We start from the raw sequence: 27,150 nt of genomic DNA on the forward strand, positions 1-27,150 counted from the left end.
ACGTTCCCATTACCAACGAATGCTATACCAAGATAGGCCATCATAGAAGTGGGGATTTTGGGGTTGTCGTATTAATATTTAGATATTAATTATTTAGAGTCAAAGTCCTACAGCGTGGAAACAGGCCCTTCGCCCCAACTTGCCCACATCAGCCAACATGTCCCATTTACACTAGTACCACCTGCCTGCATTTGGCCCATATCCTTCTAAACCAGTCATATCCATGCACCTGTCTAAATGTTTCTTAAATGCTGCACCTCTACCTCCTCTGGCAGCTACCTCCTCTGGCAGCTCGTTCCATACACCCACCACCCTTTGTATGAAAAAGTTACCCCTCAGGTTCCTATTAAATCTTTCCCCTTTCACCCTAAACCCATGTACTCTGGTCCCCGATTCTACGACTCTGGACAAGAGGCTCTGTTTTTTAACAATGCCTCTGGTGATCTTATACATCTCTGCAAGATCACCCCTCATCCTTCTGCCCAATCTATTTCTCTCATATTTTGTACACCTCTAAGATCACTCCTCGTCCTCCTGCGCTCCAAGGAAGAGAGTCCGAGCTTGCTCCACTTCTCTCTATAGCTCGTATTAATGTTTGCTAGAAAGTAGTTGCACAGATGGCTTTTCAAGTGAAATAAATCACTCGTCAAAATGTAAGGGCTTATCTTTAAATAGTAAGTTGGAATACTAAATGCCAGTAGCCACAGACAACAACTATCTTCAAATGGAAAGGCCAAAGTGGACCCAAAAAAAGACATTATAAATAGTCCTGAAATTTTCCCCATACAAAATCCGAGACCAAAGCTAGTCCCAACTTATAGAATGTAGAACCGTGCAGCACAAGAAGGTGCCCTTCAGCCCAATGTCTGTGCCGAACATGATGCCAGGACCATAACTAATCTACCAGCACATAACTCATCTCTACATGTCCTGCATATCCAAAAGCCTTTTAAATGTCCCTAATATATCTGCTTCAACTACCATCCCTGACAGTGTGTTCCAAGCACTCACCACTCAAAATAATCTGCCCTTCATGTTTCCTTTAAACTTTACTCCACACACCTTAAAGCTATGTCCTTATATTTTACACATATTACCTGTATGCAACAGAAGTCAATGGTGCTATTTTCAGTCAAGTCTTGTGCACCCCTGAAAATCTCAAGAAGGGGCAGGGCAACTTACACCTAGTCTCCCTGTAAAGCTGGAAAACTGCCCCTCAAGGTATCTGGATCCATGTCTTTGCAAGTACAGATGGTATAAATCTCGACCCGAAACGTCGCCCATTCCTTCTCTCCAGAGATGCTGCTTGTCCCGCTGAGTGACTCCAGCGTTTTATACCTATCTTCCGTTTAAACCAGCATCTGCAGTTCCTTACTCTCAAAATGCTGGAGTAACACAGCAGGTCAGGCAGCATCTCAGGAGAGAAGGAATGGACGACGTTTCGGGTCGAGAATTATATCATCTGTACTTGCAAAGACATGGATCCAGATACCTTGAGGTGTTTTGTGAATAAATACCTTCGATTTGTAGCAGCATCTGCAGTTATTTTCTTATACTATCTGCAGTTCCTTCTTACATATAATTACATCGTATTGAAATCTATGAAGTATAAAGTTTGTTTGTTCTATACCCTCAACAACAGTGATCATAATGGGCTATCAGAATGTCTTCTATTAAACTCACTTCATTGAAACAGTGTTAATGAAGTCATGTTCACATTCTTGGGGGGGTTTCCAAATTCTGATGCAATATGACAAACTGATCTACGTGATAAGTTGTTTAAATATCAGAGGACATGGGACAGGGTCAGCCGGGCTGGAGATTCGGCTCGCCGAGCGGCCACGGAAGTCCCCATGAGGTAGAGATCGGCTGCCTCACTTGGTCTAGGCGTCACATTTTCCCAAATGCACTCTTGTCATTTTAATCTTGGATTCAAGGGGGTGCCAGACCAGTTGCTAGAAAATCTGAACCTGCTTACTAGCATTTTGCATATATACTGGGATATCCGTTCCCTCTGCAACTTCTCCCCATTTAGATAATACTTTATTTTACTTGCCAAAGTGGACAGTATGACCTTTTCCCATGTTGACCTATTTACCAAATCCCTGCCCACTCAGCTAACTCATCCGTGCCCCTTTATAACCTCAACTATTCACAACTTTCCCTCCTTTGTGTTTTCAATAAATTTTAACATCTACCCTTTTTGCTGCATTCAACTATATTATTGTTTAAATTGCGAAACTTTCAGGCCACAACACTACTACCATCTGCTGCTGCTACATGGGGCAAAAGAGAAAAACTCCCGCCCATTTCTGCAAATAATCAGCATTACCTTCAACTCCTTATAATTTCCACAATATCCGTTCATACGGCACAAGTGTAATAAAGCTTAATGTTGGGCAAGAAGCAGACAACCAAGGAAGATACACCATTATCTGATGCAAATCTGCACTCTCAATATAGGAGATATTGTGAGAATATAGGAGAAATAGTGCTCCAATTAGAATTTAACAACTTCCAATTGACAAGGCAGAAGTCTGAAGAAGGGTCTCGACCCAAAATGTCACCCATTCCTTCTCTCCAGAAAAGCAGCCTGAGTTACTCCAGCATTTTGTGTCTATCTCCAGTTAGACAAACCAGATAGTGCGGAGTTTCCAAATGTTTCGGGCAGATTAAATCGCTCTATATTCAACGTCAATACATCTTCAAAGTTAAAAAAAAGACAACTCGGCTAAAAAGTATATCTTTGCCCTCTGGTTTAAAAATGTTAATTTAATTGGTAATTTAAAGAATATGCAATTTACCAATGTTTACCCTTGACTAAATGCCCTCTTACCTGAAGGTCCCCATGCACTGTCTCGCCATTGATCTCCAAGAAATATCCCTTTCGGCCCATCCTTGTTTGTATCGTCAGACTCCCAGAATTTCTTTCCAGGCAGAAGCTGGGGGAAAAAAAAAATCAGAGGAACAGCATGTTAAAAAACAAAGCATTTCTGATACAGCCAGAACCAAGTCCCGATCAAAACACTGATCACATAACACTCAAAAAGATTATTGCACACCCGAATCGTCTACATAAATTGAAGGCGATGGAAGCCATTTATTGTTAAATGATTCTTTTCCTTCCTTCAGCCACACCCCTCAATCTTCCAGATTTGCCAACTGACACAAATCTCCAATTTACTCCTGTGATGACACACATTGTTGCACACCGCGCGCGAGCTGTGACGGCTCTTCCAATATCAAGTAAGGCCAATGCAGCGCAAAAGCTCCATCCCCATCTGATAAAACCACAACATTGAGCTGGTGTCACAGCTGGGAACAGGTTCAATTGAGCTTGAGCTGGTAACAAGTTCCAATTTTATAAACTGGCCAGTGTACACAAGTCCAAATTGAAATGAATACAGCTCTAATTACCCCCACAGGACCAACGTCAATGATCTTGAAAGGGCAGCAAAAACATTACTAATTACAAGCCAGACCAGTGACCAGCGTACGCAGTCAAAAGGACTCCAGATTTAATTGGGGTTGCTTGATGCAAACCATAACAAACACTATAATTCCAATTTCACTCAACATTTGAGATGCCGCTTGGTATCAGATGCGCCCAGAGAGGACATGATCTATCATTTTTCAGACTAGCACATGGCAAATGGGCATTTGAGGAGATGCCAACGTAACAAGTACCATTCAACGGCTATCAAACAGGCACAAGAGAGAAAGTTACGAAAGCAACAAATTTAGCCTTCCTTGGTCATACAAGGCAGACCAGAGCCTTCAGAACAATATTTTTTCTCATAAAGACTGGGGGAGAAACAAACATCCTGTAGAGCCTTTAAAGGAATTTGGACCTTGATCTGCAATGTTCCCTGGGTTCCTTTCAACTGCACAGCAGGAAACTTGGCTTGGTAGTGGAAATAAAACACAAACGAACTGACTATACATAGCAGGAGGAGAAACCATGAAGAATGAAAATTGGAAATCCCCAATGTTTTTGCCAATTTTGTCCAATTTTCCAGGAAGTAAAAGAACAAGACAGGTTTTAAGGAGCAGCACTTCCCAAAGTTTCCTCGCAACCCCAAAACACACAAGTCCAGAATAAACACAACTTAATGAAATCTTTCCAAAAACCTTCAAAAGCAGTGCCATTTTAACAACATCTATGGGTTAAAAGGAAGAGACACAATCTCGGGTCGAAACCCTGCACCAGGACGGACTAAACTACAATGTTTACTGCAAAACAGTCCAAATTTAAAAGGTTTTGTTTGAATGCATCAGATCCTCAAGCAATTTAGTACCCAAGTGTTCTATTGATCACTAGGTGAAGTTGGGACAGTCAAATCAATGGTTAGATGTGATTTTTGAAGAGCCAAAATTGCAAATTATGGCAGAATTCAGATGAGTGTAGCAAAGTTACAGTTCAGGTATTTTCTCTATCATGATTGACCCAGCCAAAATCTAATAGATTATCCCTCTTTCCATAGCACAATGCACAGATCTTCTCATCTTTTCATTCCTCCAGTTGCATTTTGGATACTTTACACTGTCCCTCATGATCAGAGGTGTAATACCGACTCCTTGTTACCATTTCATTGCATCCTGGTGTTTATAACAATAAACTAAGCTAATCTCACTGGATGTCATAATATTCAAGTATGCCAGGCTCAGTTTATCACAAGTTATAATAGCGCCACAGACCAGCAAATAAAAATATCCCACTGACTGGCCTGTGGAGGAAAATATAAAGCAAAATGGAGCATCTGTTTAATACAGTACTCAAATCAAAGCACAGTGCTTTTACAGTCCTACAATTTTAAAAGACACTTTATTGGAGAGCAGTTTAACAAGACTCACTGTATCCGAGGTCCATAGTTTAGCAGGGCTTGAATCAGATAAAATGCTCCAGGTTCTTATTTTAAACATTTCCAATCAACTTGATTCAATGTCTATGGATGGGAAAGTAACACCCACACCATTGAAATATTTAGGGATGCTTTTATATCGTTGCATCTCCTCAAGAACCCACGTCCTTGGATACACCAAACCACTACACAGCTGATAGGTTTATTTCGGAAGGAGATACTTATTTCGGCAAATCCCCATAGAAAGGTTGCACAAAAATTAATGAGAAAAAATAGTGACTTTCAATAATCAATTTTGCTGTCGTTGGTTAAGGGATGAATGTTGATCAGGAGAATAAATGGACCCCCACACCAACTCTGCACCTCTTGCACCTGCACCAGAATAACAAGATTAAGTACTAGTTTAACTATTGATTTGAAAGACAGCTCATCAGGGAATGCTAAATTGTAAGCCTATGTTTAAGTCTGGTATGAGACAGGACCCCCACTGGGACAGTAAGCGTATTAATCTGAATTCTAAGAACTAACCAAACACCACCTGCATTTCTGAGGTTCTATCAATCTTCTGTAAGCCGATGCAGATTTGGATAAAATTGGTCGTAAAAATACATTTATATACATTTTCCAGAACTTAACAAAGACAGGATTCCTAAAAACACTTTCCCCTTTGAAAATGCCCCCAGAATCCCAACTATTGCATTATACACCTTTGAAATAATTAAGTGAAATGACAACGGCATTTTGCAAAGACGCAATTGTTGCAATTTAATTGTTTTGATCAAATAATGCAACAAAATGTTCACAACGCAATTTAGAGGTATAAAATTATCGAATAGTCTTAGAAATCAGCCAACTAGGTTGCACTTTGGAAGGGGGGGACAATTTTTTAAATATGGCATTTTTAATCCGTTCATCTCCCTTCCTGTTGTGTCAGATATACGAGACATATTTCTCAGAAAATGGAACGTGGTGACTGGAAAGCATTAAACCTCAGTACATTAGCATCCAAAAACAGGAAATTTATGTTAGCATTCCAGTCAAAAAAACTTTTTTATCACCACCACCACTAAAGCAAGCAGCACATTCATAACTACATCCACATTAGAAATGACCAAAACCACCTCTAGTGCATTGTCATTTGCCAAATCACTTTGTTACACTAAAAATAAACATTTGAAAGTTTTAACCATTTGGGCTCATCAGCTTACATGCACTTGCAATGCCCAAACAGCGCAGGGAGCAGATGCAATTTAATTTAATGAAGGAGAGCATTTTCTTTATTCAAATATTCTATTAAGCACTTAAACTGATCCCATCTGAAGCTTCATTAAAGAATTAAACTAACTCAAACCAGGACTGCATCAGGACACAGTTGGATCCCTGAACTAGATAGTGACAAATGACTGGGGCAAATGCAGATTGTTAAGAAAAATGCGTTCCCTCATTAGCTTGCTTGCACTAGTAAATTGTATCATCAGGTGAATAGCTCCCGGAGGTTTGTCATTATTGAAAATACTGGCCATTAAATTTGCATTCAACAAACTGGGCACAGATAAAGGGAAACCAGATAAATTGCTCAAAATGTATTACCGCAACGACAAAACTGCAGCAAATAAATTCAAATGTCTGAAAGAAAGACAAGGAACCTAAAATACCAGAATCCATGCCATTTTCCATGTTTGGGAAAGCCCTACCCCTTCACAATCATCGACATTCCACAGTGAAAGTAATCTTTTAGACCACAAGTCGTCGGAAAAGAATTAGGCCATTCGGCACATCAAGTCGGCTTTGCTTCTTCTATTCAGGAAGAAAAGCCTGTAGAACATTACAAATACATCCCAAAACAACCTTTCATGGTCTTTGTGCAAAGAATGAATGTATATGGCATGTGACAGGGGATCCTTTTTAAACATATTTTTTCCTATAACTGTAACTCAACAACAGGTGGGAAGGGTCAAAGTTTCCATTCACACAAGATCATTAAAATGAAATATCCAAAGTAGCATTATCAAACGCAACCTGACATAACAGTATAGTTGAACAGTAAATAGCTAAAGATGTGGAAAGTAAAAATGAAAAAAAACTGCACATTAGAAATCTATAATAGTCACTGGAAACATCAGCATCAATGGAAGGGAGAAACGCTTAATGTTTTGGGTTGAAGACGTAGTCAGAAATGGGAGATGGTTATTAAAGACCAGCTACAACGAAGAAAGAGAGCTGGATAACTGGGAAATAGTCAAGAAAAAAGCTTGAAGACAAAAAGCAGAAGACATTGTCATCGACAGAATTAGTGAAGTGTGGAGATACGAGGGTTGCACATATAAAAAGTCAGGCAAACAAGAAGAACAGGGCTACTGAGCCAACTGGACCCCAGTCCAATTAGAACGGTACCAATTAGAAAGGCTTTAAAGGGCACCAGATCCAGTTGGAAAGGCACACGAGACCATTACAACAAAATGCATTAAGGCAATGAAAGGTTATTTTGTGGAGAAGTAGACAGCTATGCAGAAAATAGTGTGAGAATTTCAGCTTGAAAGCAAACAGAATGGTGCATATAATTGCAAATACCATGGAACTGCTCCAAGTAGTTGAAAAGATAATGCCGTCAGTGACCATAAAACAACACTTATGGGAACAATAACAGAAAACAATTTTGTTCTGACCAACATGCCAATGAACTAAATTACTGCTCATCTCAACCTGGATGTCAGATGTGGTGTATACAACAGAAGCTAACCCCAAACGTCACCTATCCAAGTTCTCCAGAGATACTGACTAACCTGCTGAGTTACTCCAGCAATTTGTGTGTTTATTTTTGTAAATCAGCATCTACTGTTCCTTGTTTTTCTACAATACAATTGGCCAGTCTGGCACACAGATCATAATCCTTGTATACACTTCAGTATCACAACAGACAGCATACAAATCAAATGAATTAAAGGAATGCTCCAATACAGGTAGTTCTGCAATAAAGCAATTACTACATTACTAAGAAACCTCGTGTTATTGAAAATCATATTATAATGACAACTGTGTAAATGAGGGGCAGCAGAAGGGGTTAGGAGTTTCAGAATCACAATAACAATTCCTCCCCCTTCCCCACTGGACTTTCAAAAAATAAAGGTCCTTTCAATAACAATAAGTTAATTTTTGTTTCCACAAGCAAAAAATAGTAAAGACAACAAAACACCAGTGGCGTAGCAGAAAATCAAACATACAAGTCACAAATTACAAGATATCCACGGCACTAACAGCAATCCAACTGCAATTTCAGTTGATACAAGCAATTTAGGAGTAATAAAAATTGTTCTCAATGATAATGGTATAGGATAACATTGTTGAGACGAGAACTGACCAATTCCACAGAAGAGAGCAAAAGTGAATGTGTCAACGTGTCATTATTTTCAACCTTCACATTGTCCATTTTAACAAACTCACCTCTCCCATGCTCCGCCCTTCTAATGCCAGTGCTTGAAAGTCATGGTTCAGTTCATCCATGGACCGTACCTGAAGAAGAGGGAAACGAGTCACAGAATATAGACTTAATGCATGAATGTGCCAACTTTTAAAAAAATACTTGAACCTTCAGTTAAAAGTAACAACTCTGCTGCAGAACATAGTATGACCTATTTTTAAAAAAATCTTAAACTTGTGCTTAATCACGATAAATTATTTGGAAAAAAATATTTCCAGAGAAAAAAGTTGTTTCAAGTGTTGATCAACAGCCAGGGAAGATTCCACATGACACAAGGCCTCAAACTTACATTTGGACAGGGGAAATACAACAATCCTCTCCTTGCAGCCGATCTGCTACTCGAGCTTTGATCAATTGTATTTTTCAATTTTTGCACAATGCCTGGGAGATTATTTAGCCTCTGCATGTTTCCTCCCCGCATCACGCTTTGTCACAAAAGCCAGCAACACACAACATTCATATAATTCTAATTCCGGAGCTGCTAGCTTAGATAGCATATAAAGTAACAGGTAATCCTTCAGAGCTGTAAAGGCTCCTTTCTGGTTTCACACCAAGAGACTGCAGATGCTGGAATCTGGAGCAACAATGAATCTGGAGGAACTTGGCAGTCAAGCAACATCTGGGATGGGGGAATGGAATGGTCAACAGTTCCAATCAAAACTCTGCACAAATGTCCTTTAAAATCCTTTCTCACCAAGTGCCACATACAAATCAAACGTTTGTGGTGAACTTCAAAGCAGAAGAAATAACTATTGACTGGTTCAGTTAGTCAGTGGCAAGAGGATATTAAAGTTGGCTTGATAGGAACTTCCATCTATTCCATCTTTCTTCCATTTCCATTTTTCTTCCATCGCCAGACATCCTCGAACAAAATGTAGTTAAGGAAATACTTCTGAAGTATAGGCAGGTTACTAAAGCAGGAAACCAATAGGTCTCATACTGGCTAGGACAAGAATTGTATGCTAATATATTTCGTTGGGAAAACAAAGACAGTTCCTGAGGTAAACAAAGAGAACACAGTACCCAAGGTAATTTAATAGGGTATACTTATTCACCATTAGCATTGAATCAGCACATGGCAATTCTGATAATTTCGTCTTCATCAGTCTGGAAGGGAGTGTTTAGTTGAGTTTAGAGATACAGCGTGGAAACAGGGCTTTTGGCCCAATGAGTCCACGCCAACTAGTGATCAAACATACACTAGTTCTATCCTACACACTAGAGACAATTTACACAAGAGAATTATCTTACAAGCACCGGAACACCCAGAGAACACCCACATGGTCACAGGGAGAACATACAAACTTTGCACCCTTGGTCAGGATTGAACCCAGGACTTTGGCACTGTAATGGTAGCATCTTTGATGTGCAGATCGTTGAAGTGGAAAGGGAAGGGAGACACAGGGAACTGTAGATGCTGGCTTAGATAAATAAAGTGCTGAAGGTCAGCCTCTCTTGTAAACATGGATAGATGACAGTTCTGATCTGAACCCTTCAAACTGATTGTGGTTGAAGAGGGGCTGGAATGGCGAGAAAGCCAGAAGAGAAGTTGGGGCAGGACAAAGCATGGCGAGTGATAGGTGGATACAGGTGAGGGGGGGGGGGTGATTGGCAGATGGAACAGGCCAAAGATGGAGGCAAAAAAAGTGAGAGCTAAGCAAAGAGGTGCAAATTGTGAAGCAGGAATATAGACTTGGACTGGGGATGGAGGAGAAATTAGTTTGAATCCAGGTGGCACACAGGGAGGGGGGGGGGGAGGGGGGGGGATGGGAGATTGAATGTTGGTTAATTATGTAAAAGTGGTGAATTCAAATATTCATCCCGTTGGGTTTTTTAAGGATTCTAAAGGAAGGGAAGTGGAATCAAGGGTAAGATGAATGAGATCAGCAATGTTACTCAATAGCATACCAAATAAGGGGCCCCATAGCAGAAGCGTCCACGTCGCAGGACTGGAAACTGGAAGTGACCTGAGCTAATTCTGCTACCACCATCGTCTACTGTACGTGAGGCTTCCACTGATTGTCGCCGGAAGCTTGCGTCCTTCTCAGGACGGACGATGATAGTGATGTAACATTTGAATGATGAACACGAAAGATGCCAAATAACGGAGCTATGTGACCTGCTCCCGTTGGATGTTTCTCACGCTATAGGAGACAAACATTGAATGCAATGATTCATTTGTCTCAATGAGATCATCTCTCATTCTTTGAAATTCCAGTGGTTAATGAGTGTTTTATTGTCATACTAGACCAAGTGGACCCGTTGGGTCCAAACCTCTCCTGCATTGGTGCAGCGCCTACTCCTCCCCTTCACCTGCCCCTCACCACCCCTCTCCCCATCCCCTTCAGCCACCCCCCATCCCTCCCCTCCCCCATCACCCCTCCCCCATCCCCACCATCCCCTTCCTAAAAAGTACCAAATGTGGGGTTATTCACACCACCGGGAAATGGCGAGTAGGGTAGGCCTAAAATTGTCGCACTGTCCTGTACAGTTTTGGCTATGTAGAGGGCTGGTACACACATAAACATATACACACAAACAAACCGAGAGCTTTAGTAATATATACTAGACCAAGTGGGCCCGTTGGGCCCATTCCTCATAGAGGGGGCAGAGGGAAGGGGAGAGGGTGTGACTGGGGGCCAGAGGGAAGGGGAGAGGGTGAGACTGAGGAGCCCTGGACCCAAAACCTCTCCTGCATTGGTGTAGCACCCTCCCCTCCCCATCTCGCCCTCCCCTCCCCCTCCATCACCCTGAACCCCCCTCCCTCCCTAGGAGATAGATTTAAACTTTAAAATGTGAATAACTTTAAAAATATAACACCGATTTCAATGAAACTTCTTCCATTAGCACCAAATGGATGACGGCAAGGTGGGCCTAAAATTGTCTCGCTATCATGTACCGTTTTGCCTGTAGTTCAGGGACAAACAAACAAATGAGAGTTTTAGTATATAGATAGATGTCCTGAAACAGAATGAAATTGTAAATCATTGAGGAACAAGTGAAAGGCTCAATCTGAAAACAATCCTTTTAACCATTTGGCCAATATTTTCATTCAAATGTTACCTCCACCCTAAGAGTATTTACGTGTGCGGCACCTTATCAAATGGCCTTTCTAACCTGCTAGTTACGTCTCCAAAAAGCACAAATATGATAAACTTCATGAAAACATGTTTACTCTGCTAAATCATATTACGCATTTTCACTTGCAGCATTTACAGTATCATTAATGGTGGATTCCGGTAATTAAGCCAACCAGAGATCAGACTTTGTCTGGAATATCCTATTCTTTTACTTCCTAGAATGTCATATTTGCTACTTTCCAGTCCTTTATGACACCACCATAGAATAGTGGAAGCTCACCAATATATCCAACCAAACACCTGGGAAGCAAGCTTCATATTCACCAAATTGCCTCCTTAACTTCTATAATACCTTCTTAATTACCTTAAGTTTCTCACTGTCATAATACTCTTGGTTCTCTTCCACTCACTGTGTCCTTTGAAAACAGAAAAATGTTTAATCTCTCAGCAATTTTTCATCCACCATAATTCCTCCTTATATTGTAATCAAGGGACATGCATTTTATTTATGCTCTTACCCTCGAATATATTCTTGAAATTCATTTTCCCATCAATGTTCCTCACTGGTGATAAAGCTTCTGTCTATCTGCTGCACATTTCCAAAGTCTTGGCGAGTCACGCCCAGAAGCAGATTAACTATTTGTTGATCAGGAACCCTCAGCCAGTTTATAAGGCAAGCTTCCAATTTATCCAAGTTGGCTAAATATATCCTGCAATACTGAAATCTGAATACTGAAGTCTGAAGAAGGGTCTCGACCCGAAACGTCACCCATTCCTTCTCTCCTGAGATGCTGCCTGACCCGCTGGGTTACTCCAGCATTTTGTGTCTACCTGCAATGCTGCAAATAAGTCTCAGTAACACAGGTAGTGAAATGGATCATGGCTACAAGCACAAGCTTAGATGATGCAAGGAACAAGGAATTGGTATGTTACATGTTCTATTTCATAAAGAACAATGGCTTACTGCTCTAGGTTAAAAAAGAGCTAACATTGAAAATGCTGGATGGTTAATGTTCCAAATCAATAATCTTTCACAATAGGGAATGTGCTTCTCTCTCCAAAACAATGCACATAATGCAAAAGCAGCTACTCGATGTTTCAAATAAAACCCATACTAATATCAACCCCATTACAAAATGGCTAAACCTTAAATATTTGTAGTCGTTGTTTCTTATTCTGGGACGACAAGTGTAGAATGGCATTACTACAGTCAACAAGTCTAAGTAAACGCAGTCACTTGACAATTTAATTCCATCCTTCTGACCTCTCCACCATTGGTCTTCATCACTGTGATTTAAGTTCTCCACAACCTAGTGGACAAAACCTTATCTTTCAGAAATATGCTTTGGAACCAATATATTATAATATGATGATAATTTTTTATCATATTATCAATATATTATCAATATATTATCATACAACTCATCTGCTCACAATCCACATCACTATTTCACAAGAAATAGAAACTATATAAAACTTGCAAAATATTCTCTACGTGAAGCCATAAACCATAAATATATGGAAATGGTGCAGAGCTTTCATCTTAATTCTTAAGGTGAGCGTGACTGTCAGTGTCACCAAGGCGGCATTTGACTATTGTTTAAGATACCATAATAACTAAGTCAACAAGCAAAAGGGAAAACATTTCAGTGGTTGGGAGTCATACCGCACACAAAGAAAGATGACTGTTGGAGATCAATTATCCTATCCCCAGAACGCCATTGCACGAGTGCTTTAGATTAGTAACTGCAGCCCAACCATCTGCAGTGCTTCATCGTCAAAGCAGGGCGAGGATGTCTACTGATAATCAGACAATCGATTCCATTGCCTCCTCACTAAACGAAGCAGTCCAGGCTTGCAACTGGTTGCAACTACTCCAACTGCACCCAAAATCCATGTCATCTACCATCAAGGACAGCAGTTGCATGACAACTCCACAACCCGAGAGGTTCCTCTCTAAGTCGCACATCGTTCTGAATGCATCTCCGATCCTTCATTCCTTCTGGGTCTGGATCTAAATCATGGAACACTGCATGCATCTTTAGCATAAACCCAAGAATTGAGACGACTTCATAATTCACCCGAATCATTGCTGTTCTTTAAAAAGGTTTTAAATGATAAATTGTACATTGTAGTTTAGTTCATTATTGTCACATCTACAGAGGTTCAGTGAAAAGCTTTTTAGTTGCATGCTATCTAGTCAACGAGAAGACTATACATGATTACAATCAAACTGTCCACTGTATAGATACAAAATAAAGGGTATATTATTTTGTGTAATATAAAAGTCTGATTAAAGATAATTCAAAGGTCTCAGATGATGTGGACGGTTGGTCGGGACTGCGTTTAGCTTTAGGTTCAGTTGCCAGATATTACTTGTGTGACGAATGCAACAGATCCAAAAATTGAGAATTTTGCAATGTTATTGGAAAGCCTTTACTTTAGCCTTTATCACCAACTGCATTACAGTCACACTTACATCACTGTGATCACACTCAACAATTATAGAGATCTATGCATTTATATCTGCCAAAAAATTAACAGCAGTGAATCACAGTACTTTGCCATTGCTAATGGCATTAATTTTGTTCTGTGAATTATCATTAAACAGAAAATAGAGTATATCAGGAGATATGTGGGAGAGTTAGAAACAGAATGTTTCAGGAGAATAATTTTCAGTTCTCATGAAAAGGTCATCAACTTGAAATAGGTTTCTCTCCCCACAGATACTGCTTGATTTGATGAGTGGTCCTAGCATTTTATAGAAACATAGAAAATTGGTGCAGGAGTAGGCCATTTGGCCCTTCGAGCCAGCACCGCCATTCAATATGATCATGGCTGATCATCCAAAATCAGTACCCTGTTCTGGATTTTTCTCCATATCCCTTGATTCCCTTAGCCCGAAGAACTAAATCTAACTCTCTCTTGAAAGCATCCAGTGAATTGGCCTCCGCTGCCTTCTGTGGCAGAGAATTCCACAGATTCACAACTCTCTGGCTGAAAAAGTTTTTCCTCATCTCAGTCCTAAATGGTCTACCCCTTATTCTTAAACTGTGACCCCTGGTTCTGGACTCGCCCAACATCCGGAACATTTTTCCTGCATCTACCCTGTCCAATTCCTTAAGAATTTTATTTGTTTCTATAAGATCCCCTCTCATCCTTCTAAATTCCAGTGAATACAAGCCCAGTCGACTCTTTCTTTCATCATATGTCAGTCCCGCCATCCCGGGAATTAACCTGGTGAACCTACACTGCACTCCCTCAATAGCATTAATGTCCCTTCTCAAATTTTTTGTCTTTTTATCTCAGATTTTATGCATTCACTATTCCTTATGCTTCAGGATTGCCTTGTCAATATTTCACTGATTGACAGTTCATTGTCAGCCATCAGTTGCCACATTGCTCCAGTCAAGATATCAAACTCGAAAAACTAGCATGTCAAACACTAACTGGTGAGCCCATAAGTGGTTCCTTCAACAACTGCTGAAGGACAAATGCTAGTTTGGATTCAACATAAGCCCACATAATTGCAGCAAGAAACCAGCTTGGAACACGATGCAAGTAGAATTTATCCGAACAATAATTGATCAACATTAGGTGTACACTGGTCATGTTTAGCATGAATCTTTTTAATTGGATGTGAACAAAAGTGTTACCAGAATAACTGTTAGAATAGCTTCGGGACACTACACTAATTTTTCCCCATTCGGCAATTTCCTACGGCAACATCTGAGATGCTTCATGGACAATCGCTTGGATTTTCTCCTGACCTCTCTCTGACTAAACAGAGTCTGAAGAAGGGTCTCGACCCGAAACGTCACCCATTCCTTCTCTCCTGAAATGCTGCCTGACCTACTGAGTTACTCCAGCATTTTGTGAAATAAATACCTCTGACTAAACAGAATACCTACCAAGTACCAATTCTACTCCTCCAAGCAATAAAAGAACGATAATACTTTTTTTTTTAAGTCAGTTTTCACCCACAATGCGGATGCTACGATAATGTATCATATTTGTGTGGAAAAGGCAGCAAGTACCAAGTAACACAAGTTAGACATTTGAAGCATTCAACCAAGGGAGAAGATGGACAAGAATTTTGAACCAAATTTTCCAGCGCTAATGGAAGCATATAAGTAAGGACAAGTCTGACACAGAATACCGGTTACCCCTGTACAAACAGCACACTGTAAAAGGACCTTTCATTGCTCTTGGTTAGTCAAGTTTAAATAATTACAGGAGGCAAATTCCTGTTTATGCAATGGGAACCACTTTACACTTGGAATTTAATATTTCCAGTTATTCACTTTTGAACTATATGTTACCTAATTGCCTTCTTACCTAGTTCGCTTTAAACTTTAGCACTATTGAATTTACCAAGCGTCAATATTGTGCAATTGCTTGCATATTACGCAAGCTCACTTAAACAATTGCCCAAGCTGGATATATGCAGATATTTTGGCCTAACCAGGCCGCGTCTTTGTTTTCAGGTGTGAATATGAAACTCAAGAACATCCTGGTGGATTTCCTGACCTGCACTGTTCTTATTCTGGAGTGAAAAGTCCAGTCGTTTATGACGTCACAGTGCTCACTGAACTGTCACGGCAGCTTCCTCGTGACATCAGAGCAATCACCTTGCAGCACCTCAAGGATACAGAATCGGTTGGACGCTGGCCGATTATATCACTGATACTGTGTTGACAAATTATAATGGCTCCCAATATATTCCAGAACAATGAAGCGCGGGTTTGACATGCAAATTTCTGCTGGGATCATGCTCTACTCTGCCCAAATTTGGAAAAAAGCCTGAAGCAGCACAAACAGGACAGTAGGGTGTTTAAAGAGTAAACACAAGGAACTGCAGATGCTGGTTTAAAAGTGCTGGAGTAACTCGGCGGGTCGGGGAGCATCTCTGCAGAATATGCATAGGCAACATTTCAGCTCAGAACATTTCTTCAGAGTCTGAGAAGCTGCCTGGCCCGCTGCGTCTTTAAAATGCATGAGTGCTTCGTTCATTATCATCTTAGGAGTTAATGAGCTTTAAAGCCCATAGGTTCCTCGATCTCCATGCATTTCAAAATCTGCACACTTTTGGTACTCTCAACTAGTGCCATGTTTGTGAGACTGTAGCAGAGAAACCAGCAATTAACATACAAAGGCCAACAAGTTGAAAACTAATTGTCAAGACACACGGCGACAACTGCCTCAGAAGCCACAAACCGCTCATCCACGTCAATGCCACCAATCAAAACAAAGACGACATCTTGCCCACTAATCACATAACGTTGCATTTTAATACACAAAGCTCAAACTGAAAGAAACCTCAAAATCACAATCAATACACTCTTCAAGTCATGCCCTGCAATGGCTCAGCGAAAGGAAACTGCAAATCGGAGTGATATCAGTCTAACAATATCACTCAAAACAACCTATAAGATAGTTCTCCAAAATTATCATTGAGCACATATTCTCCCACTAAAGCCTTGGCAGGTTGTCCTTCCCAAGAACTTGAACACAGAAGAAGCTCGTAGGCACACAAGAACTTGAACACAGAAGAAGCTCGTAGGCACATTGCAGGATGAGCAAAACAAAAACTTTTGTCCATTTTATGATGCCAAGCTGGTTCTTTTTACACCATTTGATAAACCAGGACCCAGGATGAGCCAAGCTGTAGCCTAGTTATTATTGAGGGGTGGACACAAATATCTGAGCAATAATGAACAGCGAATATACCAAGATTGTTGGCCAGATAGCAGCAAACCCTAGTAGAGGTAGAGCATAATCCCAAGACTCCAATTCCAGTTACAAAGCTACCCACGTGCTTTCCACCTCCATCACAGCTCAGGCTGCACACACTGCCCCACAATCCAGCCCCTGTTCCAGCTGCATATTCAGCCCATAGTTCAAACCCCAACTATGACTGTGTACAGACTACTAATATTTTACAATTTTCTAGCAGAAGACGTCAAATGGAATATACCTCATGGCAAACACGATTCAACCAGATGTTACAGGAGGCAGCTCTGGAGGAACTTGCTACCTTAACCAACACTCCTACTAAAATCGTGTCATCCTCGAGTGCTTGGTTACACAGATAATAAGATTGGGTAAGGACAGAGTTTAAAAAAACGACTGCCTTGTCACATAATAGGCTGGATTTACTGAAAACTACAACTGCCCCTAGCTATGGTCCAAAAACACTATCATATTGTTTTGCATAACAGTGCAAAAGTAATTAATGAGAAAAGATTTACATCAATACAATAACAAATAAAGCCTCCTACAGCAAGACAACAGAAATGTATTGCACAAGAAAGTTCATTCACATTTAGTGTAAACAAAGGTGATGTATAGACATTTTATAGTCACGTACAACTATCAGCAACCCTTTTTAAACTTGCGTTATTTTTACTGATGTCATTCCCACCTCAAAAACACTGAACATAGACACCATCTGGCATCACGCTTGGGCCAGGAGCAGAAGTTCTACAAAATGGCATCTGAAGAAATATGAGTGAATAAAGGCTTTTAGATGTAGAGCTAGGATTCTGGTTTTTATGAGAATTTGTGGTTCTCATTAAACCACAGATTCCTACGCACATGGTTGAAGTGCAAATAAATGAATGCAGACTGTTGAGTAAAATGTGCTGAATTTTCGAATAATTTTTTTATCATTGGATTGATTTGCAAACCAAGCTTTAAACTTCAATCCCAAATTAGTGTATTTTAAGTTTATTTGCCAGAATTCTAGCATCTTTTAATAAATCAGCTTTCCAAACATCACATTCTCGTGGCTAATTAGAGGCTTTACACCAGAATCACCAATATTTACAGCAAATGTACTTCCAATTATGCTTTTTAAACACTCAAACATCTTCAAGTCTTTTGAGTTTTAATGAGGAAAAAAGCAGTTAAAATGTTTCCAAAAATCACATTCCAAAAACTGTACAGCAACCCCCCAAATACCATGAGAAGCTCCTTGACTATTCAAATTCCCCAAGACCTAATGGCATTGGAGCAACTATATTTGGAACAAAAAAATCAACAACAAAAAAACTTGTTTCAACACATTCTGATTTACATTATAGAATTGTTGGAAACCCTCAAAGGTTCATTGCCAGTCTTTGTGACATTTAACTTTTGTTTATACTAGCTGCAACCTTGCAGTCGTCAGCTTTTAGGCAACAGAAGTTTAAAACCTCTGAAGTGAAATCAAGAAAATAGAACCGACTGGCCAGAAAGTTAAAGAGAAACAACCTTGTTGGGCCACAGTTAAAGAATAAGGGGTAGGCCATTTAGAACGGAGATGAGGAAAAACTTTTTCAGTCAGAGAGTTGTGAATCTCTGGAATTCTCAGAAGGCAGTGGAGGCCAATTCTCTGAATGCATTCAAGAGAGAGCTAGATAGAGCTCTTAAGGATAGCAGAGTCAGGGGGTATGGGGAGAAGGCAGGAATGGGGTACTGTTTGAGAATGATCAGCCATGATTACATTGAATGGCGGTGCTGGCTCGAAGGGCCGAATGGCCTCCTCCTGCACCTATTGTCTATTGTGCACCAGGTATCCAGCAGTTGATAACTTAAAAAGCTAAAGATGCTGGAAATACTCAGGTCAGGCACGGACAAAGACAGAATTGATGTCTCTCAAGCCAGTAATTTAGGGACGAAAATTCATTAAGCTTAAACATTAATGCTCGTTTGTCACTTCATAGAAACTGTAACGAGTACAGCTAGCATTTATTTTTGTCCGATTTCCAACATGTGCAGGTTTTCCCCTCCTACTTTTCCAGTCACAAACAATGTTCATAGACACAAAAAGCTTGAGTAACTCAGCAGGACAGGCAGCATCTCTGGAGAGAAGGAATGGGTGTCGTCTCAGGTTGAGACCTGAACGCCACCCATTCCTTCTATCCAGACATGCTGCTTATCCGGCTGAGTTACTCCAGTTTGTTGTGCCAATCTTCGGTTTAACCCAGCATCTGCAGTTCCTTCCTACACAAACAATGTTGAACTACCTTAGCAAACAAAAATAGTTTTACTGCACGTTTGCATCCAATTTTACACCAGACTTCTATTGGTTCAAGGTTCCAAAGCTCAAATCTCAAAGGTAAATCGCTTCATCATGGTATTGCTATTGCGAAACCAAAGTTGTGCTTTACTAACATCCCTGTAGACATAAGCTAGTTAGTTCACCCATTGTTCCTCCTCTCCCCCCCCCCAATGCATCTTTCCACTATCTCCTGTTCTTCCACTATCTCCACACTGAAGTGGAAAAATCATTTGCAAATCTCCAAGCCAGCAAGATAGAAGGTTGCATACCATCACACTCAAATTAAAAATGTAAGACAATTAGTTCCAATGTACAATTCAGCATCTCATAATTCCCACCATATTCTGCACCAACCCAAACCATAGTTGGGGAAAAATAAGAAAAACAGGGAAGCTTTACAAGTCAATGTACATTTTAATGTACAGATATTCCCTGGTTCTGTACGTTTCATTTTTTTGGATGCGTCAGATTGGAAATTGGAATCACCGTAAAACTAGGCAAACAAAGAACTGCAGATGCTGGTTAATACACAAAAAGACACAAAGTGCTGGAGTAGCTAAGCAATCAGTCTGAAGTGCCCTGACCAGAAACGTCACCTATCCATGTTCTCCAGTGATGCGCCCTGATCTGCGGAGTTACTCCAGCACTTTGTGCCCTCTCGTCGTATTTTGGTTGACAACTGAACATAGATGCAAGATTTTGTTGAACCAGAAATAGACTGGAATTGGTCAGTTCGTCTTACAACTAGGTGCTGATGGCACTGGTCCGCAGCAGGGAGCCCTTCTTCACCGGCTGCGTTTGGCGAGGCTCTAGTTATAGCTCACGTTGTAGCCCCGTCAGGCCGCCGCCACTGACAGGATGCTCTTGGTTACCCTGGGGCTCCCTCCCCTCTCACCAGCTGCTGCTTCTTCCCGTTGGCTGTTGCTGCGTGCGCTCCCCTCTCCCTCCACCACTGCCGCCTCTTCCTCTTCTAATCTGAGGAAAGACATTCTTGCCATAGAGGGAGTACAGAGAAGGTTCACCAGATTGATTCCTGGGATGGCAGGACTTTCATATGAAGACTGGATAGACTTGGCTTGTACTCGCTGGAATTTAGAAGATTGAGGGGGGATCTTATAGAAACGTACAAAATTCTTAAGGGGTTGGACAGGCTAGATGCAGGAAGATTGTTCCTGATGTTGGGGAGGTCCAGAACAAGGGGTCACAGTTTAAGGATATGGGGGAAGTCTTTTAGGACCGAGATGAGAACGTTTTTTTTCACAGAGAGTGGTGAATCTGTGGAATTCTCTGCCACAGAAGGTAGTTGAGGCCAGTTCATTGGCTATATTTAAGAGGGAGTTAGATGTGGCACTTGTGGCTAAAGGGATCAGGGGGTATGGAGAGAAGGCAGGTTCGGGATACTGAGTTGGATGATCAGCCATGATCATATTGAATGGCGGTGCAGGCTCGAAGGGCCGAATGGCCTACTCCTGCACCTATTTTCTATGTTTCTATGTTTCCCCAGGACATCTTGTCGGCTACAATGCAAACAGCCGCTGGGCCCACTGGTGAGCACGGTGGGAAATGTCCGCTACTTGGCTGGGAGTTGCTCGCCACCACTTCCCTCGTTCTCACTCGTCTTCCCAGTGTCGCAGAGAAGAGTGGCGGAAGAGCAGCAAGCCCACAGACGTGGCGGCGCCTAACGGCAGCGGCTGACTAGTAGTCTGTCCGTCTTTTTTTCCCCTTTTTTTTGTTGTGTGTCGGTGTTGGGATGGTTTTTATATATCTATTTTTGGTTGTGTATGTGTGGGAGGGGGTGGTGGTGTGGGTGGGTGGGGGAACTTTTCTCTTCCTCACGGCGCGGGGTGCGGCTCGGCTGCGGGGCCTAACATCGCCCGCTGCGGCTCGGCCGCTGGACTTTACATCACCCGGTGCGGCTTGGCCGCTGGACTTTACATCCCGGTGCGGCTTGGCCGCTGGACTTTACATCCCGGTGCGGCTTGGCCGCTGGACTTAACAGTGCCCGGTGCAGCTCGGCTGCGGGGCTTAACATCGCCCGGTGCAGCTCGGCTGCGGGGCTTAACATCGCCCGGTGCAGCTCGGCTGCGGGGCTTTTCATCGCTGGTGCGGCTCGGCTGCGGACTTGACATCGCCCAGGGCGGCTCGACCACGGGACTTTACATCGCCCGGTGCGGCTCGACCACGGGACTTAGCTGCGCAAGGCTTGGTCGCGGGCCTTTCATCGCCCGGTTCGGCCGCGAGACGTTTCAGCGCCCGGTGCGGGGACTGTGCGGGTCGGTCGGGGACGAGCTGTCTGTCCGTGGGCGTGGGGAAGAGAGTGGAAGTTTTGTTGCCTCCATCACAGTGAGGGGGTGTTTGGAGTCACTGTGATGGACGTTTGTGTTGGGGTTATGTGTCTTGTGTTCTTTTTTCTTTTTTTTTCTATGACTGCTATGTAGTTTCGTTCGGTACTTCGGTACCGAACGACAAATAAAGCTCTGTTATACTGTTATACCTGTTATGTCTTTTGTATCTATGAAATGGACAGGAAGCCCTCACCATCCTCCAATTGCAATAACACAAGTGATTTAGGAAATGGGTCCACCTGTTGTGAATTGTTTACACAAGTCCAAGTCTACGCAAGTTGCCAACTACTCAAGGGGATGCTGCATTTATTCAACCACCCTACAAAGCCCCTCTACTTTGTGACACCCTCATTTACGCTCTCCAAGTATGCATTTAGTAAAAGAGCAAGGAAGGGATCAATCAGATACAGCACACACACTGCCTACAGCATCAACAGGTCCAGGTGTAACGTAACCAGGAACGGCCTTCAGTTAGGCTCCTCTTAATGTAGGTAGTGTTCTGTACTACAATGAAATGGATAGTGTAAATTATGTATTTTGAAAAACTACATGAAGTACATCCATGTTAAGTGCATTTTCCAACATTTTCAGCTGTTTCATAGTGGTTCTTGGTCCTCCAAAATATTCCAAATGGAATTTAAACTGGAGGTGGCGAGGAAAGAGCCAGCATTTGGGGATGAGTTTTGCAGATCGGAAACAATAATATGTCTCGGACACAAGAATCATCATCTGTCCACCACAAGATGTTTTCACCAGTAGATGGTTCTTCCAAGCAAAGCAGAAAGTTGAGAGGCTGGGAATGTTGTATCAGAACTGAAAGTTGAGCGCTAAACAGCACCTGGCGTGCCGCAAGTTTCACTTAACGGAACAGGTATTTTATCCTGACCCAAGCTAATGATGCTCACAATTTCAGGTGATAATTTCCTTTCATCGTTAATTCCTTTCTGGTTGCATTCTCACAAGTTACATAAGAAAAACACACCAAAACTTCCTTGGGTTTATTCAATTTTAAATGTATAAATCTTTGCTTGTAATCTCCTGAATGGAAGTCATTAAAGGTAGTTTTCTCATTTATATTCCTTTCCCTTTTACTCTTCTGAACATTGGCATTACTCTGTAATAGTCACTTTGGTCTGACACCATGCTCTCTCAGCAGACAAAATGTCGTAAATGAAGAGCAAACAACAACACTGAAGTTGAAAGAAAAGGGAATTGATTATACCATTATGGTTCATTTTCCTCCCTTTCACAGCTTGGTTCACAATGCTTGAAGAGTAATTCAAACAATTAGGTCACCAGCAGAGGGAAAATTATCTGGAATATTCTCAAGACTCAGTTACCGAGCAGGAAATAATTACATCACAAGATCTCTTTTCACTGATGTACGAATGAACTTAAATAAAGGAGCAACAGTTTGTCAAGTCACAATGAAATAATCCAGTGTGCAACTTTGTGGAATCTATAATGTGGAACCGTGTGATATTTTTCTATATTTTGTACACTACAAACTTCATTTCTTTAAATTTCCCTCCACATACTCCTATTCTACATTTTTATACAATGCTGCTTGTATGCAGATTTATTGTGGGCATACTGAAATCAAGATGCCTCCGAAGATTTACTCCCAGCGCATCTTTCAAACAAGCTTCACCCCGCAATTGGCGATTAGTGCTCTGTTATCTTTGCAAAAACAAAGCAATTGTTAAACAAAATCTGCAATAAAGAGTTGCTACTGGACAAAGGCTTGGTGTTGTGATCGATACACTTTATTAAAGTTCAAGTGACACTAGGAGCACAGAGCATGTGATACTTTATATAACAGACTGTGACGTCCATTTTATATAGTGCTTAGCAGTGAAGTTTGTTGGACATCAAGCCGGGCAGTGTTTACGCCAAAGTCTTAATTTTTCTCAACACAGACGAGAAAAGTTGAAACGCCCGTAAGGCAGACAGCCTTGAGCAATATTTCTGTTTCTACCGTTTTAAGTCCTTCAAAAGATAGTTTAGGAGCAGAATTTGCATTTCAGAGCACAGTCAAGTCAAGTAGTCTGGGAAAATCACTGCAATTAGTCTCAGCAACAGGGCCCTGAGAAATAACCAAGAATCAAATCAGTGATTCCAATCTCAAAATATTTAAGAGATGCTTTAAAAAAAATAAATCATGGGATTTATGGTCCATCTCTGAATGCCACATTATCAGATTGCAGGGCCATTTCAGAGGACATTTAAGAATCAACTGCATCCTTTGAGTCTGGAATCTCATAAATCAGACTGGGAAAAAGTGGCAGATTTGCTTCTGTGAAAACTACAGCTCAACCAGAGGGACAATGGCTTGGAGCAGAGAAGAAATGCCACCAATAACACTGCCTGTCTTCCGTTATTCGGCATTCTCTCAAACGGACGCAAAAAAATACATGTGCAATAAACGGCAGCTTTCATTGTTACCAATGGGGAGTATTTTAAATATCACCACTACTGAAATATCTGCTGAATATATTCATGATTCGCATGAAAATATAGGTGGTTTGATTAGCAGGTTTGCACATGGCACAAAAGCGTGGATTTGGGAGATAGTGGGGAAGTTTGTCAGCAGGACATAGGATCGGGTTGATATTTAGGCAGACATGGTATAATCTGAACAAGTACAAGATGGTGCCCTTTGGGAGGTCAAATGCGAAGATATACTGTGGCAAGACCCTTGGGAGATTGAAGTTCAGAGGGATCTTGAGGTGCAAGTCCATAGCTCCCTGAAAGTGAGCACGTGGTAAAATAGGCAAATGGCACATTTACTTTAGATAGCAATTATTGATGTTGCAGCTAAATAAACCTTTGGTAAGCCTCATTTGGAGTGGTGTGTACAGTTCTGGCTGCCACAATGCAAAGAGGATGGGGAGTCTTTGGACAAAGTGCAGAAGAGGTTCACCAGGACGTTGCCTAGATTGGGACATGTTAGCTCCAAGAGGTCAAACAGACTGGAATTGTTTTCACTGGAGCATCAGAGGCTGAGGGGCAACCTGATAGAAGCGTAAAGTGATGAGGGGCATAGATAAGGTGGTGTCTTTAGCACTCGGGTGGAAGTGCAAGTGTTGTGCCCGCATGTGCAATGAATTTCATTGTGCAGTTTTATATGTAACAAATAAAGAACTATTGAACTATATTAGAGGGCACAGCTTTAAGGTAAGAGGGGGGAAGTTTAAAGGAGGAAATATGCAAGGCAAGTTGAGTTTTGTTCAGAGTGGTAGGTGCTACAACACGCTGCCAGGGTGGTAGAAGCAGATTTCAATAGCAGCGTTTAAGAGTTCAGGCAAACACATGAAAAGGGCAGAGAATAGAGGGACAAGTCCATGCAGGCACAGAAAATTAATCTTCATTGGCATCATGACTGGCACAAAGTGGGCCAAAAGGCATGGTTGTATGCTGTTTTGAACTACACTGTGATGTTTAATGTTTTATGTTGAGTTATGAACAAATTGCAACGCCATTTTGCTAGTGAGCATAAAACAATGAAAAAGTAGAGAACAATTAATTACTTTGGCTGCTGTGAACCACCAATGAACAACTCCAAACAGTAGATTTGAATCCAGGTAGACCATCTCATGAAAATCATTCCTGTAATTTGCTGGACAAAAATTACAAACTACATCTATCGCAAGATATTGGTACCAATACTGAATTCTCACTCGGCATCCAGCCAATAACTCCTCTGACACAAGCAAAGAAAAAGCATGTGCTTTGGTAAATTTTCATATCTGGTCTTATATCAGTATGTTCTACAACTGGGGCAATTATTTGATTCAAAAGCAACTTTTATGAAATGGATTGCTCTGATAATATTTCTGAACAGGCATGCTCTAAATGTTAAATTAGCTGATTGCAATTAATTGGGGAGGGGGATGAGAAACATTCCACCTATAAATCTCTGCGGGATTGAATAAATGCAAAATTTTATGATCGGAATAAACAGGGGGCATTCAAAAACAGCACATTTAGCCAGCTGTGGAATTTTATTTGGCAAAAATTATTAATCACACGTGGCTTCCTTTCACACAATATCCCATATATCAATTACCACTATTGGGTATTGATTTGAAACCAGTGTCTTCACTATTACCAGTGCGAGTGGGTAACAAGCACCTAAACTGCACTCCCACCCCCTCCCCTGGCATCAGTCTGAAGAAGGGTCTCGACCTGAAACGTCACCCATTCCTTCTCTCCCGAGATGCTGCCTGACCCTCTGAGTTACTCCAGCATTGTGTCTACCTAGGAGTTATAAGGGGGTTGGGGAGAGTCAACATATTCATATCCCCTGGCCTCCGGAGGAAAATCTACATCGTGTGTGCAGACTGGCATTTTCCACTTACTCTTCTCAACCCTATTGTGACCACTGCAAATTCAGCACAGATCACAGACTCTTGGTGTGCACCTAGTGGCCAATGCTTTTCCCTTTGGGGAAAAATAAATAAAATCAGGCTGCCGTTTCTGTCAGTAAATAGCAGTTTGTTGGGAAAACATATTGACAATGATATACTTCCAGCTTCTGTGAGAATATATCTAACAGTATTATATCACTCATATTCAATGTCAACACTGAAGAAAAATTGAAAGACCAACCTCAATGCAAATCACATCATTCTATTTATTGGAAATGTACTCAAGTGACAAGCATTTTTCAACCAAAGGCTCCAGAATTGACCAATAATGTAATCAACTGAATTTCTTGATTTCAATGGCATTACTGATATCTTAGCCACAGTAACTCACAGCACAAGCAGTCCAAGGTCACTCGCCTTGTTTTCTTCAAAGACCATCAGAAGCAGTGCAAATAGAAAATAGCTTGATAATTTAATCAACTTTACCAAGCTTCTGTCCCCAGAAAACATGCAGACTTTACCAAAGCAATACCAGGATAAATTCACCCCAAGAACAAAGATCAATAGATTGATGAACAAATGAACTAAGAATCCCAAACAAAATTACTTCCCTTTGCAAAAAATAAATAGACATTTAAAAGCACAACAGGTTACAAGGTAGTTGGTGAATAGTGAATGCCCCAGTTTCTGCAAGGTACTCTGATCTGACCCTGCATCAGGACATACCCAATCCAAGTTATTGATTAATATCACAAATTTTTTAAATGGTTAGTTATTAATGTATTCAAGAGTGGTAGATATAGCTCTTAGGGCTAAGGGAATCGAGGGATATGGGGAGATAACAGTAACGGGGTACTGATTTTGGATGATCAGCCATGATCATATTGAATGGCAAAGGGCTGAATGGCCTACTCCTGCACCTGTTTTCTATGTTTCCAATGTAAAGCATTAGAATTTTGTAATGGTTTCCC

General features: G+C 41.2%; 1 protein-coding gene across 3 annotated transcripts in view; it reads right to left on the reverse strand.

Moving 5' to 3' along the window:
* pum1 (pumilio RNA-binding family member 1) overlaps positions 1–27,150 on the reverse strand; it is an 88,493-nt gene that overhangs the window by 43,617 nt on the left and 17,726 nt on the right. For 2 of the 3 annotated variants that reach the window (XM_078423359.1, XM_078423357.1), the window contains exons 3-4: positions 8,304–8,372; positions 2,837–2,942 (exon numbers count right to left, since the gene is read on the reverse strand). In XM_078423359.1, the coding sequence (XP_078279485.1) occupies positions 2,837–2,942; positions 8,304–8,372 (175 nt within the window). The remainder of the gene's footprint in view (positions 1–2,836; positions 2,943–8,303; positions 8,373–27,150) is intronic. The other variant, XM_078423358.1, reaches the window with a different exon arrangement.

The sequence above is a fragment of the Rhinoraja longicauda genome, chromosome 27 (assembly GCF_053455715.1).
Source record: "Rhinoraja longicauda isolate Sanriku21f chromosome 27, sRhiLon1.1, whole genome shotgun sequence".
Lineage (NCBI taxonomy): Eukaryota > Metazoa > Chordata > Chondrichthyes > Rajiformes > Arhynchobatidae > Rhinoraja > Rhinoraja longicauda.